The sequence below is a fragment of the Malaya genurostris genome, chromosome 1 (assembly GCF_030247185.1).
Source record: "Malaya genurostris strain Urasoe2022 chromosome 1, Malgen_1.1, whole genome shotgun sequence".
NCBI lineage: Eukaryota > Metazoa > Arthropoda > Insecta > Diptera > Culicidae > Malaya > Malaya genurostris.
In genome coordinates this window covers 91,657,542-91,673,836 of record NC_080570.1, presented here as the reverse complement: position 1 = coordinate 91,673,836, position 16,295 = coordinate 91,657,542, and the positions used below count along the sequence as shown (strand labels likewise).

Sequence of the window (16,295 nt, the reverse complement as noted above, 5' to 3'; positions counted from 1 at the left end):
TGTTTTCTTTGTATTTTGTTATAATAAAATATTTCAAGAATGTCTTGTCAAATTTTCAAGTCAATCGAAGCAGATCTCTTGGACCTGTGCGTCGAGTTCTTGCCTTTCTGCAGTACGAGATAAGAAAAGATAAAAGCCCAAAAGTTCCAGAATGTTTTTTCGATAGTATTTGACAAAACACTTTTGAAATGTTTCACTATAAGCAAATACAAATAAAAAATAAATGATTTTTCGAAAGCGTTAGACCCTACCCGCCTCTTAAGCAACTAACCCGTTTTGAAGTTTTGAAAATCAAATCGTAGGTCGTGTCGTCGGTAGACGTGTCCCTTAGGTGTGTGAATACGTTAGTCAGTTAAATTTTACTTTGTTTTATTGTATGATCATAAATTAAATATGTAAATATCCTAACCCTAATTTTAAATGTATCACGTCTTGCGGTATTATTGATCTTATGTCTTGACAATTAATTGTGAAAATTTGCAGCAATGCTTGCTAGTATCATTTATCATTAAATGGGTCTTTCGTGCTTTTTGTTCTTTTATTCTAATGCAACTCCTTGGTTTAGGTATATTTATTCAATCTCTTGTTAATCACAACAACAAACAGCGACTAATTGCGCTGAAACAGATTATAAGTAGGATATTTTCCATTTCATTTGTATGATGGAACAATACTTAAAGGCTACTTTTTCAGGTGGGTTCGTTTGAATTACATGCATTTTGATTACTTTTCGTATTTGGTAATGAAATTCGGTAATATTCTATATTGCTAGATCCCTGCCTAGACATCAGTTTTTACTTCACAAAAAGATCTTTCAGCGTCGAACAAAGCGAAGAATCACATGCATCATTAGAATCATCATCATCTGCCTTCCCAAACCAATTGGAAGAAGTTTGTTTGTTTGAAGACTTCATTGATGAGTCTTTGGAATTGGTTGATGATTTTTTCGAAGAACTAGTACCTGTTATAAAACTCTCGATTGCATGACCGATCATACGAGCATCTACTATGGCACTTCTTCCATCCCATTTCAACTTGCTCAAGGGAGATTTTGATTCTTTTGTCTTGGTCTTAACTTCGCCACTTTTTGCCTCAGATTTTTCTCGTAATTTATCTATTGCTTCTTTCGCGAACGTAACTTTTGAGCCGGAAGATTTCATCGATTTTCGACGAGCCATAGGTAGATGTCTTTTAGTAAACCAACCTGGTTCAATTGATATTTTTCCAGCATCATCTAGATTGGTAGACGAGCAGGTTGCCAATTGCTTAATATTATAATACAATGACATATCAAAACTATTTGAGCGGTTTTTCTTAAGTTTGCTCTCGGTTGTTTGTTGATCTTGAGGGAATTCAAAGGTGGGCTTGATCGACGATGATGATTGAGGAGTTTTTGGGGTTGTATAGTCTTTTTCGCCACATCTATTTATCTCAGTTGCAGATGAAGCTAAGGACGACAGAAGAGATATTAAATCAGTATTTGTGCAGACTATTCCCATTTTTTGTGTTGATTTTGTTGATGTAGTAAATTTTTTCGATGATGCTGTTGCTGGTGATAGCGGGGTTGACGGTGTAATAGGCATCTCGGAAGCACGTCTGAACGACTGTATAGGCGGCAATGACGTACCCACAAAGTCCGAATAGCGTCTATTCGTATAGCGCATCGGTGAACTAGAACCAGCACCAGCTTCATCCAGTGTTTGAACTTCACATACTTTTTCATTGCTTGTATTCCATAGCTTCATACGCGCTTTTCTAGCTTGCACTATATCATCCATAATATCTAACTGTAAATTATGTATACTACCTCTATGATCTGTCGATAGCGGTGGACCAGTTTTGCTTTCACGGCGGGAACCAGCTGCTGACCTGCAAAAAAGAGGAATATAAGTGTAATTGTTTGATTTTCAGAAAAATCTATTGGAGAGGAAGGTTCCATACTATCCCAAGTAACAATATTTGTTACGCTAGCTTAGCTTAGCTTAGCTGACTAGTTTGCAACCAGAAATTTGAGTAATTTGTTATTTTATTTTGACTAGTTTGCAACCAGAAATTTGAATGATTTGTTAATTTTGGTACTAACATCTAACCACTTGCGTGACTTAAAAAGCGCAGTTTCTACTAGTTGCTAAGTCGGCTAAAAATGCAAAAAAAATACTAAGCGTACACTACAACTATTGAATTCGCTTGTCACTTGTCAGAAAGATGTAGCAATGTTTTTTTTGGGAACACTGTTCAATTTGAGTTTGTTGTGATTTTCGGTCCGTATTTTATGCGATTTAAAGTTGTTTCTACATAATCGTTTCGCTTAAGTTTTTGATTAGTAATTGACCGTTCGCTGTCTGAACCGGTTTAAAGTGTTGTTCTTGGCCGCCAGTTGTAAATTGGATAGTGATTTGCATTCTTTCGTTCTGTGCCTAGTGCTACAGCTGTGCTGCGATTTGAACAATAAGCAACCGACTCGATCAAGCTCCCCGCATACGCCTGTTTTGTGTGAAGGCGCTTTCCTGCCGTTGAGATGAGCATGGAGAAGAATTGTGCCAAGTGCTGCAGGTTATCACCGGCATCGACTCAGTTGTCTGTCTTGGATACTGCGGTCGTATGTTTCATATGGCATGTTCTGGTGTCTCCCGTGCTCTTTTGGGCTATTTCACTATTTGCGAGTCATTTGCAAGTCAAACCGGGTCGAAACAAATAGGGAAAAGCGTCGTTTGTGTTCCAGTGTGTGAACAACCAATTCATAAATTTTGATTGTATTTGTCACGCATTCGCCCGGATGTCACCAACAATGACACTTTCGCTATGGTACGTGCCAATTTGGGAATGACTCAGGATCCAGTGGTAGTTACGTTGGTTGCCAAAGGTTCTGACATTAGCAACATGACGTTTGTATCGTTTAAATTTGGTCTCGATCCTGCTTTGGAATCCGTTGCGTTGGATCCAGCAACTTGGTCACAAGGTATATATTTTCGAGAATTCGAGGAAAGATCTACTAAAAAATTTCGGAACCTTACACCTGCGAATTCGTCTCCAACGCCTACATTACCGGAAGTAACGGACGTAGCCGTTCAGCAATAACTGAATGCAGAACACTGGGACGCACTGTTGATGGCAATGTGGAAGCCTCCGACCCCTCCGACCCAGTCCTGCCGTCGCAGCCAGCGTTCATTAGTCGTCCCGGTCCTGCGGGCGGATGTGGTGAAAGGGGCTTCCAAACTTTCCACATTGGCAAGTATTCGTCTACTTCTAGTTTTGCTTGTGCTGATTCGTTTTCCGGTTCCAGCTCGATTTTTTCAATCCAGACACCGGGACGTTGGTATTATGGAAGCCTCTGACCCGCTCGAATTGAACAGAATCGAACTCATGATTTGTCATTGATTGACTCGCATATTCAATCGTTAGAAGATTTCATTGCTGCCCATATGCATTCGGCAGATGAAATACTTATCGTCGGTGATTTCAACTTTCCAAGCCTAAAATGGCTCACAACTTCTGATGGTTTTCTGTTTGCAGATCCAATGCATTCTTCGTTTCACGCTGGTATTATCAACTTGCTTGACCGGTACAGTTTTAATTTACTGCGTCAAGTAAATCACGTTAGAAAAGAGCACAATAGAATCCTCGATCTCTGTTTTTCAAGCAAATCGAATTGTGCACCTAAAATCAGCACAGCACCCTCTCCTCTGGTGAAGTCCGTTAGGCATCATACTCCTCTGCACATTGTCGCAAAAGCAACAGCAGTCGCAAAAATGAAGTCTTCACACTCTGCTGGACCCGACAGTATCCCGGCAGTTATTTTGAAGCGATGCTCTAGTGGTATTATAGTACCTCTTTGTCTTCTGTTCCGACTGTCACTCATGACTAGAGTATTTCCTGATATTTGGAAATCTGCTTATGTTTCCTGTGTACAAAAAAGGAGACAAGAAGAACATCGACAATTACCGTGATATCACCACTCTTAGTGTCATTCCTAAATTGTTTGAGCTTGTCGTTCTGGAGCCTATTTTTAATCACTGCAAGCAGTACATCGTTGAAACTCAACACGGGTTCATGCCGAAACGCTCAACGGCCACTAACCTACTAACTTTCACGACGTTTATAACGGATGCTATGTCTAAAGGTCATCAAACGGACGTTGTCTACACGGATCTCTCTGCTGCTTTTGATAAAATTAATCACGCTATCACAATTGCCAAATTGGACAGACTAGACTTCGGTTCCAACATTCTTCGGTGGATTCAATCGTATCTTTGCAATCGATGGCTGGCGGTTAAGATCAATGAAAATGTTTCCAAGGAGTTTTTTTGCTTTTTCTGGTATTCCACGTTGTATTTCAACGACGTGAACTACTCATTAAAGGTTTACGATTATCTTTCGCGGACGACCTAAAGTTATTCCAAATTATCAAGATTCTTGGAGATGCCTATTTCCTTCAGAGTGAGCTTGAAATTTTCTCCGAGTGGTGTGAAATTAATAAAATGACGCTAAATATCAGCAAATGCTCGATTATCACCTTCACACGAAAAAAACACCTATTCGTTTCAATTATTGTCTTCGAGGATCAGTGATTGATAGAGTCAATTGTGTCAAAGATCTTGGCGTTCTTCTCGACGAACAATTGAATTACAAGCAGCATATTTCGTACATCGTGGCAAAGGCTTCTCGTTGTCTAGGATTTGTTATGAGAACCGCTAAGCACTTCACAGATATATACTATTTGAAATCTCTCTACTGCTCGCTTGTACGGTCAACACTCGAATATTGTTCGTCAGTATGGAACCCTCACTTTCATAATGGAGCTATAAGACTTGAATCAATACAGCGCAGATTCGTTCGTTTCTCTCTTCGTCGTTTGCCCTGGAATAACCCTCACCAGCTGCCTAGTTATGAAAGCCGAGGGATGCTTATCGGACTCGATACTCTACAAGTACGCCGAGATCGGTTCCGTCCAATGCTAATTGCCGATATTTTGACGAACAATATTGATTGACCTGCACTACTTAGTCAGATCAACATCAATGTTTGTTCTAGAGCTCTTCTCAACAACAACCTCCTCAGAATGCCTCTACGTCGTACTAACTACGGAATCAACGGTGCCGTTATTGGATTGCAGCGAACTTTCAATGGCGTATCTATGGGATTCGATTTTTATTTTCCTCGTAGCAGAATAAAAGCGAATTTTTTGAATATTCTTAGAAATAATCATTAGGACTTTAGTTTGTCTGTTGATTAAAATATATAAATAAAATAAATAAACACGTTTTATTCTTAAAAATAATAATGTTAATCGAATGAAATGCTGTTTATAACAATAATTGTGAATTGAACTAGTGATTGTAAACGTAAAGGTCATAGTTAACATTCGTTTGATGAACCGAAATTCAAAATAATAAGAAAAAATTAGGTGATTATTATCATAGGATTTATAGGACACACTCCTGCATACTGAACCAATATTCATGTAAGCTTATGATATCTCATACATACCTCAGCCCAGCAGGAAAAGCAGCAATTGATTCTCTTCGAGAACGATTGAATATGGTTGGTGGAACCTTACTGATTGTTACAATAGAATGCCTTCGTCCACCAGGTTGTGGAGCAGGTGCGCTGTACAGAGTGGCTAAAAAGGCTTGCTCTCGAGGTGAAGGTCCTGATCCTTCACCTCCACGTTCAGAGAGACGACGCACTTGACTAGCAGTTATGCCACTAGTGCAAGGTGGCGTTGGTAAGGAATGCTTACGCGTTTCTCTAGGATCTCGCCATGGTGAAAGCAAATATGGGTTTTCCGGAGACTCTATATCTAAACTATTTCGAGGAGACGACGTGTGACTAATCTCGTCTTCCTTTTCATAATTCTCAGACTCTTCAACAACAATTAGAGGTTCTTGATTGCTCTGACAAGTGTGTGATGATCGACGCATTCTGAAGAAGGATTCTGCAAGCAAATGAAAAAACAATTAGATGGATGTGGGTAAGACCACTATTTTATTCAAAATGTATCAATTTCATCAAGTTAGAAGTAACTAGAAGCTTACTTTTTGTTATTAACTGCTAGAATATTATTTTATCACTATTGAATTGTACTTTATCACGTCACTACACACATCCACTATGTATATAACGACCCATTAAACGTGTACAGTACAATTTAAATCTTGTACCGTCTATTATACACGTTTAAAGTGTTGTGAGATACATAATGAATCTGTATAGTGACTTGATCTAGTAGAATTCAGAGGTGATGAAGAAATATTCTAGTGAATTTAATCTACTAAACGCTTAAATGACAAATTAATTTAAACTATTCAGGTTAAAAGTTTCTCTACTAATCCACATTACGAATTTATCTATCGTTATCCACTGAAAATCAGCTAGACACTGCACGACAGAGCAAAAAATTTGTTTAAATCCACCTAATGGTGTAATGATGCCTTTCTTATATGTAAATGATATTCTTCAAAACAAGTTTCTTTGATTTTTGAAAATCAAAACAGGTTTGTCCATAAACTAGCATAACGTACAGAGTGAAACAGTACTTATACCGGTTAGGCAATCTCTAAAAAAAATATTTAATATTTATACAAATCAAATAATATCTATAGACATCTTATACATATAAGATATAAATTCCTATGGCATTACCTTCCCCTTAGGTTTTTTTTTGGACATATCACCCAGTAATGCCGGAACCGGAAGTCGGATTCGAATAATATTCAGCAACTTTATATGGGGTTAAAAGTCCTTCCATTTGAAGTTCATGAAAAGCGGTTCAGCCATCTCCGAAAAAATTAGTACTTTACACATACACCCACATACAGACATTTTGCGTTCTCGACTCGCTGAGTCGGTACGAAAATCGGTTTTCACAATGATTGCATAAACTTTCTATGTGAGAGAAGCAAAAAGGCTGCGTGTATAATAATAAGCAGTTCGTTCATACGACTCTCGGAAGTGTTAAGGAATCTGTTTTCAATGACTAGACCTTGTAAGCCTTTGGATAGATGATAGATGGATAGTCCTTAATAAGTACCCACTGAGAAAGCGGTCAGATCTTGTTGGGACTTTCTTCATATAAAAAGAAAAAGTGTTGTTATTCTACGCGATGCAGAAGTATTCTAGAGGTATGTAGTGTTTATTTTAAAAACCTGTTTTAATCCTTCCAGTGGTATAATGATACCTTTCTTATATTACTTATAAAATCATAAATATTACTATGGAATTCGCAAAAACAATTGTTCATTGAATAGAAATAGGAAAGTTTGTTGGGACTTAATCTAAAACTGAACCTATGAGTTTGTAAAAATCGATTTAGCCATCTTGAAGAAAAGTGAATAGGATCCTTTTCGCTGTTTTTGATCACTATTCCCAATACTTTCGAAACCGGATTCAGATGACCGGAACAGCCGAAGTTGGTTCGTTTGCCAGCAACAAATATCGAACAGTTTTGAACCTAGTTGAATCTAGACTTACTATCACATGCTCTATTTCGATTAAACCAATTAAAAGATATCTAACAAACAAAGCGAAAATACGTTTCTGTTACTTTTGTCTATGTAAGTGAAAATAAACAGCATGAATCATTTGTGTAAAACATGTAGTAGGATCATTATTATTACTCTTATAATTGACACCACTACACCACCGGCAAGGTATTACTGCACTGTGGCTGTGAAAATTGCATTTACATCGCGAAGCTTGAAATTCTGATGTACGTCCTATGTACCAATATCAAACACCAGTAGCAGACAACCGTAACTTCTTCGTTTTTTATAGCGTGTACGAAATAGATCAAAGTGCGCATCGTTCGTGTTGTGTTCTATTCTTCCATCTTGCACGTACCGGTGTTGTATTGTCCTTCTATATGGTGGTTTGAAATTGTACTCAACATCTATTATCGATGGAATTAAGTTTTATCGTTCCGCAGATTCGAGTAACATTTGCAGGATCTGCGTTGCCTAGCCATGCCAATATCGATAAAATTCTAAATGTATCAAATGTCATTGTTTGCGATAAAGATATTGAAAAATGTGTTTATTGTGGGGAGAGTCCTCATGATCTATCAGTATGCGCTACATTTAAGTTGCGTAAAGACAAAATTAAGCTTTCTTTAAAAACACGGTCTAAGCGTACATATGCCGAAATTTTTAAAACAATTATTGATGTCCACCCACTCGAAACAGAAAACGGTTTTTCAAATCTAGAGCCAGAGGAAACTGACTCTGATGAAAATAGTGAAGGTACTTCGTTTGTCACTCCTCGATGTGCTGTTAAGAGGAAGAAGTCCTCCTCCAAATCATGAAAAAGACATCTAAAATTACACCTTCAAAAAAGATCCCCGTTTTAAATCTAAAAACGCCAAATTTGTGTGAAACCAAAAACTGTGCCTCCTGGTTTGTCAAATTTTCAAACCAATCCAGGAAATAGCACAACAAAAGACAATAATCCAGTGGGCTCCGTTTCACATTTACCAACAAAATTACTGACGTTTTCAGAAATTGTAGAATGGATTTTCGCAGCATTCAATATTTCTGAACCTCGAAAGGCCATCATAACGGCATTCCTCTCAATAGCTAAAACTTTTTCGAAGCAGTTATCAGCTCAATGGCTAATTCTCTCAGGTTTTGTATCATTTTTTAATTTATCATCCGCCACAAATGATTCAATCACTGTCCTGTAGTGGAATTGTCGTAGCATCATGCCAAAACATTTTAAGTTTTATTGCATAGTCAAAAATGTGATGTATTTGCTTTGTGCGAAACATGGCTTACATCAAATATTGCTTTAAATTTTAATGACTTTAACATTATACGTCTCGATAGGGACTCTCCGTATGGTGGAGTGCTTTTAGGAATTAAGAAATGTTATTCCTTTTATAGATTAAACATTCCTTCGACTTCTAGTATAGAAGTTGTTGCTTGTCAAATAAACATGAAAGGAAAGGACATTTGCATTGCTTCGGTATATATTCCTCCAAGAGCTCAAGTTGGACAACGACAGCTTAATAAAATGGTCGAAGCTCTTCCTGCTCCACGATTGATTTTGGGAGATTTCAATTCGCACGGAATTATGTTGGGTTCCGTTTACAATGATAACAGATCATCCTTAACATATAATATTTGCGAAAATTTCAACATGGCAGTATTAAACAAACCCAAAACAAACGATTTCTTGGTCCATTGACTAACAGAAGGCCTCCAAACCCTTGGTGGTACAAAGAGTGCTCAGATGCTAAACATGCGAAACAAAATGTTTTCAAGACGATTTTAAAACGAGGAGGAGGTACCCCTCAGAATTTTGCAAAATTCGTGGTTTAAGAAAACCAAGTACAAAAGCATACTTCGGGCAAATTTGGAGACATTTTGTCGAAGGTTTGTCAAGAGAAACCTCAATGAGCACTCTTTGGAATACGGCCAGATGAATGAGGAATAGTAACATAGGAAATGAGAGTGAGGAATACTTGTACCGATGGATATTTGACTTTGCTAGGAAAGTTTGCCCAGATTCTGTTCCTACACAGAGGACAGAATTAAATTCAACTTGGTGAAGAATCTGCCCGACCTCGAAAAAAGACGTTCATGGGAATCATTCAACAAGTGTCTTGAGCAAAACATTGTTCTATCTGACTGGAGGAAAGTGAAAGTTATCGCAATTCGAAAACCGGGGATACCAGCTTCCAATCACAACTCACAACTCATATAAACCCATTGCCATGTTGTCCTGTATCAGAAAATTGTTCGAAAAAAATTCTTCGATGTCTCGACACTTGGGTCGAGACGAACGGCTTGTTATCAGATACTCAATTTGATTTCCGTCGAAATAAAGGGACAAATGATTGCCTTGCATTGCTTTCGCCTGACATCCAAATTACCTTCGCTCAAAAACAACAAATGACATCTGTATTTTTAGATATTGAAGAAGCATTTGATTCAGTTTCCATCGATGTTCTTTCAGACAAGCTCCACCAACATGGACTTCCAGCGGTTATAAATAATTATTTGCACAACCTTTTGTCAGAGAAACGCATGTATTTTTCACATGGCGATTTGGCAACATTCCGAAATAGCTATATGGGTCTCCCGCAAGGCTCATGTCTCAGTCCGCTCCTCTATATTTTTAACGTAAATGACATTGACATTGGGGTTACTAGACCCATGCAACATCAACATGAAAGCATGATCCCGCGCAGCTTTTGCTCCATAGGATGGGAAGAATGATCGGTTTTGACTTTCAAATACCTCAGAGGGTGGTTTGATTCCAAATGCTCGTGGAGAGGACACCTTAGGTATCTGATAACAATATGCCAACAAAAAGTTTTTTTTTTCGAACAATAATAGGCTCTTGGTGGGGTGCTCACTCGGAAGATATAATAAAATTGTAACAGACACCGATACTTTCAGTGATGGAATATGGATACGTTTGGTTTCGTTCCTTTACAAACTCCCACATGATCAAACTTGAGCGAATTCAGTTGTTTGCGAATTGCCTTAGGCTGCATGCATTCGACACATTGAATGAGTCTTGAAGTTCTGGCGGGAGTTTTTCCATTGAAAGATCGTTTTTGGTAGCTTTCATAACGCTATTCATATGCATTACTCTATGAATATGCTGATAAGATGTGAGGTACCGAATCCCCTGGTTATTAATAACTTCGAAAGGCTAGTCGACCTTCAATCTCAAACAAGATTCAGGACAGTGTATTTTAACCATATGTCACAGGAAATCAACTCTTCAAATATTCCTATTCGGGTTAGCCTCCTAAATATCCCTGATTCAACTTTCTTTTTCGACACATCCATGCAGCGCGAAGTGCGTGGAATCCCGGATCATCTACACTCTAGGGAAATCCCAAAAATATATTCCAGTAAGTTCACGAATTCAAGAGGATACAGGGTATGGTATGTTCAACAATAATGTTTCGACCTCATTTAGGCTTTCTGCATCTGTTTATATAGCAGAGTTAGCAGAAGTTCATTACAGCTTGAGTGTAATCATCACATAATCAATCCAAACCAATATTTCCTCTTCACAGATGGTTTGAGTGCAATTGAAGCCATTCGCTCAAACATGACTGGCAAGAATGAACAGGTTTTCTTGGGCAAAATAAAACAGTGCCTGAACGACATATTGAATAATAATTATCAAATCACTATAGTATGGGTCCCGGCTCATTGCTCCATTCCAGGCAATAAAAGTGCCGATAGTTTAGCCAAATGTGGTAAAATTTTTTGAGCGACCGATTGCTTTCTACGAACTTTCCAAAGAACACTTGCCAGCTGTCAAGGTTTGATCTGGGTCGGTGGATGCACTTAATTATTCCTAAAATATCGACAAAGGCATGGTTCAAGGGGCTGGATGTGAGTAGAGTTGTCATTCGTGTTATGTCCATCTCGTTCGAATTGGACTTTCCGAGACTAATCATTGTGCTTGTGGCGAAGGTTATCGCGATATTGATCATGTCGTTTGGACATGCATGGAGTATCGTGATGTCAGATCTCAACTAATAAATTCCTTGCGTACCCAAGGTAGGCTATCCAATGTCCCAGTTCGAGACATTCTTACCTCCCATACATGAAACTTCTTTGTCATTTCATGAAGACAATTGGAGTTTTGATTTAATAATGGACCCTTTTAAGACTTAATTATGACTCCAACTATGTCCATTAGCGCAATCAATAGCTAAATTTGAATAGAAATGATGTAATGATACAAACACACTCGAAATAGTTTATGAAATTATCGACAAAATCTATAATAATAACAGCTTATATAATTCATTGCAGTTAATAGTTTGGTTCAAATAATATTCTTGAGTAGATTTAATAATAAATGACGAAATACCTAATATGATATCTAAAATAAAGGATGAATACGTTTTATTAAATTCAAATCGTTGTGACTATATTAGGATAAGAATTCTATGTAAAAGTGATGCCACGGCGAAGAAAAATTTAGGTAAACTGCCTTAAGAAATAAAAATATTTATGGAAAAAATCGTTCTGGGGCAAAACCAGACTATAAAGCTTTACATAGAAATTTAGAACGAATACAATAGGGTGCAAAATCTCGAAAACCCTTAGTTTCAATCTTTCGTGAGACTGAAGTCTCAACCTCCACCTAACTAACGTCTGTCTGTCACATGAAAGCGCGTTTACAAAGTCAATCCATGGATTCGAAATCGAATCGAAATTAGTTACTGCGTTGTATTACCCCCCGCGCTGCGTAAGTATAACCTTTGTGAATTTCGTATCATTTTTGCGTCATCAATGATACGACGTTTTGGAATGGTCAACTGTCATCATCCTGCAGTTCGAAAATTGGAAGTGATTATTTTTGTCACATACTCTCATAAATACATAGACATGTGTTGATCTCGAGAAACAGAGTCGAGTGATATAGACACTTGAGTCATTTACCTCTTGGTTTCAACAGTGATTAAGGAGTGTATCGAAAATAAGCTATCCACATACATTTGTCTTGTACGCATGTATTTGTGATGGTTTTTCATGCTCAGATCGCAGCATGCTGTGCGTTTGGCTGTCAGCTTTCGATTCTTTACTTGTTTATGCGGTTGAAATTCTGCGTTTTCAAATTGTCGCGTATTGAAAAGGAAGTGGAATTTAAAGTTCTGGACACATGGCTAAGTGAGAAGGGTATTACTATGCGAAAATTGACGAAGCGATTTGTAATTCAGCATGCCAGTGTTAAAAACATAATTAATAAGTTTGGGGAACATTACTCTTAGGATGAGCTACCAGGAAGAGTCAGAAAACCCGTTTCTTCCAACCGGAAACTGGACCAGAAAGTTGTATCTCTAACCATGAAGAACAAATCAATGTCAATACGTGATTGTATTTGTATGTGAATTGTATTCGCGTCTTCTGCAGGGTCCGGATGCATGAGTTTTGATGAACGATGAGACTTATGTAAAAGAGAACTCAAAAATCCTTCCAGGTCCAAAATACTTCACTGTCGTCATTGGGGAGGATTTGAGCGATGCGGACAGGTCGATTCAAGTGGAGAAAGTCGGTCGAAAGGTACTGGTATGGCAAGCAATATGTTCCTGTGGTTTGAAGTCAACCATTTTTTACACTACCGGAACTATAAATGCAGAAATCTATCGATCTGAGTGTTTCCAGAAGAGATTGCTGCCTTTATATAAGAATCATAGTACACCTCCACTGTTTTGGTTGGATTTGGCGTCGGCTCACTATCCCAAAACTACTCTCAATTGGCTTGCGGAAAAGGGTATACATATCGTTGAGAAAAATATCAATCCACCAAATAGGGGTCAGCTTCGATCCATCGAACGTTACTGGGCAATCGTGAAGAGGGTCTTCAAGAAGACTGGTTAGGCAGCTGGGAACATGCAGGAGTTCAAAAAAATTTGGGTTCAAGCGTCCAAAAAATGCAATGCAACACTTGTCCGGAACTTGATGAAAATCGTTCGATCAAAAGTTCGAAAATTCCTGAAGGAATAACTTAAATTTCATCCGGTTTTCTTTATGCTCAAGTTTAACCTCGTACAATAAAGGATCAATTTTTAGTTTGAATAAATATAGTTTTTTATCATAATTTGAAAGAAAAAATTGTGGATAGCTTATTTTCGATACACTCCTTACACAACCCTCGCAGACGGTAAAGGCAAAATCATGATAAGATTTAAATTTAAGCATTTGTCTTATATTTTTACAACGCTTTACTTTCAAACATTTGTATACTTTTATTTTTGAGCGCTACACATAAATTACTTACCCATGACAATTGTAGTTCTGATGTTATATGCTTCTCCAAATTCTTTCCAGAACGGACTAAGCGTTCCTTACAATTTATTGTCTCTATTGGCCAAATCTAACACTGAATTCGCTTATTATTTAGTATTGATCAAATTCATAACTGCAACACAAAAAAGGCAATTCGTAAATTTTTCCTAGTTTTTTTTTTAGGTCAAAATGGAGTATAATTATACATACTGTAACAGTCTAGCAATATAAAACGTATACATGGAAACCCATTAGCGTTAAACCCAACATTCCACACAAAATCAGCCACCAATTTTTTTTCCATATAATTTTTTTTTTTTTTTGGTTAAGAACTCAAAAATATTCGATACGTAATTTTTTATTGCAATATGATACGTGAAATTTTCAAGAAATGGTTTTTTAATGTTCCGCGATCACGAAGAAGAACCCTTTTTCAACAACTTTTACTGAAAAATCTAATAAATATTCAAAAATTTGTCCAAGACATGAAATGTGCGTCTTTTCCTTAGCTTCCAAATAAGCTGATCCTAAAAATAAGTAGGTTATCGCGATAGATGTTAAGTTTCTCAACAATTTCTGCGATGCATAGGTCATTTTACAGTACTTGCTCCCACATTTTCAGTTTACAAAATAGACCAATTCTCAAATCGAAGTCAGAACTGAAAGAAAACTGCACAAGTCCGAGCTAGTCGCACTGCGATACGCTACACGCGTGGGGATCGTGGTTTAAAAATTCACTGCTCCAAAATTATTAATCTTTCCACTTTGAAACTTTGCCAAGATTGAGTCAACCCCAACAAAATAAAAAGTGGGCTAAAGTTTTGAATATTTTGTTTGTTTAACTATTTTTTTTTCATTGAATAAACAATGAGGTTATTTTTTGGAATCGCTTATTTGAAAGTTAACGAATAGACGCACATTTCATGTCTTGGACGTATCTTTGTATCTTTATTAGATTTTTCAGTATAAGCTGTTCAAAAATGGGTTCTTTTTTGTTAACTCGAAACTTCAAAAAATAATTTCTCTATAATCCGACGAATTATATTGAAATAAAAAAATACGTATCGAATATTCTTGAGCTCTTAATCGAAAAAAAATATGTGTAAAAAAATTTCGATATATATATATATATATATATATATATATATATATATATATATATATATATATATATATATATATATATATATATATATATATATATATGTGTGTGTGCGAGTGTGTGCGTTTTCTTTGAAAACGATTCGTTCACAGCTGACAAATCGTGTGATGAAAAGATGATCTGCTGAGAAAACACAAAAACTCAGTTAACTATATATGTTAGTAGCGTAATTTTATTACAAAAGTGGTTTATCTCTGTTCATAAATGAACAGATCACTGATGTAGTTCATTACATTCCATTAAAATTATCTGAAGTTATATTCCCACCATATTACTGAAATCCATCCCTGTTCGCCATCTTAATGCTTTTTTTTTAATTTTCATTTAACACCCATTGATAAAAGATATAGTATTAATCAACCTGACTCCAATTCAACGATTTCAAAAACCTACGACGCTTTTAAACCATTGTTCATAATCCTTCTCTAAACACTACACTATATATATTCAAATATATTAATTTATTGTCTTCCTTTTTCCGTAACCAGTGTTTTCTCACCATGAGCATTGAAATATTCAACATCAGTTGAAACACTAAAGAGCTTTAAAGTTTTCTATTTTACCTTCTAGATCATTTTTTAAATCATTTTTTTAATTGGAAACTAAAAAAGTATTCACAGAATCCATAAGCTTTTCAAATAGGCGAAAAATCGTTCTTATTCAAGTGCACCTAAATAAATAAAAATGCTCAGAAGATGTTCGCAATACTATGTGTATAGTATGCTACATAGATCACACTCATTAACAATGTGCAACTCAAATAATAGGTGGTATGTAAGAGCTGTGCGTTCTCACAGCCAAACAAGTCAGCCGAAGAGCAGTCTTATCAACGTACTGTCGTGCAGTTTCCAGTTTCGCAATCCTGCAAGGCCACTTTTTCATATCAAGGATAAAATCTCTCGATTCGGTAGAGCACTTGGAAAGAGAGAAAGAGACGAAACGAATTCATCCCATGAGAATCGATTATGCGTATAAAGCAACAGGCTGACAACAGAATTTTGTTTCATAGCCGGAACAGGAAATATTTGGCTATTATATTATAGATAATATTACTACGAAAAACTCAGAACGCATCGAAGCACGTAATATTTACTAGACCCATCGATAGAATACAACAATTCACAGTATACACACACACACACATATATATATATATATATATATATATATATATATATATATATATATATATATATATATATATATATATATATATATATATATATATATATATATATATATATATATATATATATATATATATATATATATATATATATATATATATATATATATATATATATATATATATATATATTCTGAATTGTTGTATTCCATCGATGGGTCTAGTAAATATTACGTGCTACATCCTA

The 16,295-nt window shown here is 36.5% G+C and overlaps 1 protein-coding gene across 6 annotated transcripts; it reads right to left on the bottom strand.

The window, feature by feature from the left end:
* Positions 1–556: 556 nt before the first annotated feature.
* Positions 557–15,744, bottom strand: LOC131440719 (uncharacterized). Of its 6 annotated transcripts, none has more exons than XM_058612243.1 (5): positions 15,190–15,744; positions 13,753–13,893; positions 5,488–5,935; positions 1,808–1,869; positions 557–1,447 (listed from the first exon to the last, which is right to left on the bottom strand). In XM_058612243.1, the coding sequence occupies exons 2-5, from the start codon at positions 13,754–13,756 to the stop codon at positions 795–797; spliced, it is 1,167 nt and encodes a 388-aa protein (XP_058468226.1). In that variant the 5' UTR covers positions 13,757–13,893; positions 15,190–15,744; the 3' UTR covers positions 557–794. The 6 variants fall into 6 exon arrangements, with proteins under 6 accessions (XP_058468226.1, XP_058468224.1, XP_058468223.1 ...); XM_058612244.1 differs by having other exon boundaries at positions 1,294–1,447; positions 1,716–1,869; XM_058612241.1 differs by having other exon boundaries at positions 557–1,869; positions 15,284–15,744.
* Positions 15,745–16,295: the final 551 nt, after the last annotated feature.

What these genes read in the sequence shown, in the direction of transcription:
- LOC131440719 (XM_058612241.1), bottom strand. An exon ending in GCTTTTCCTGCTGGGCTGAG is followed by an intron (nt 1,870 to 5,487) that starts GTATGTATGAGA and finishes TCTTTTTTGCAG; the next exon opens with GTCAGCAGCTGGTTCCCGCC.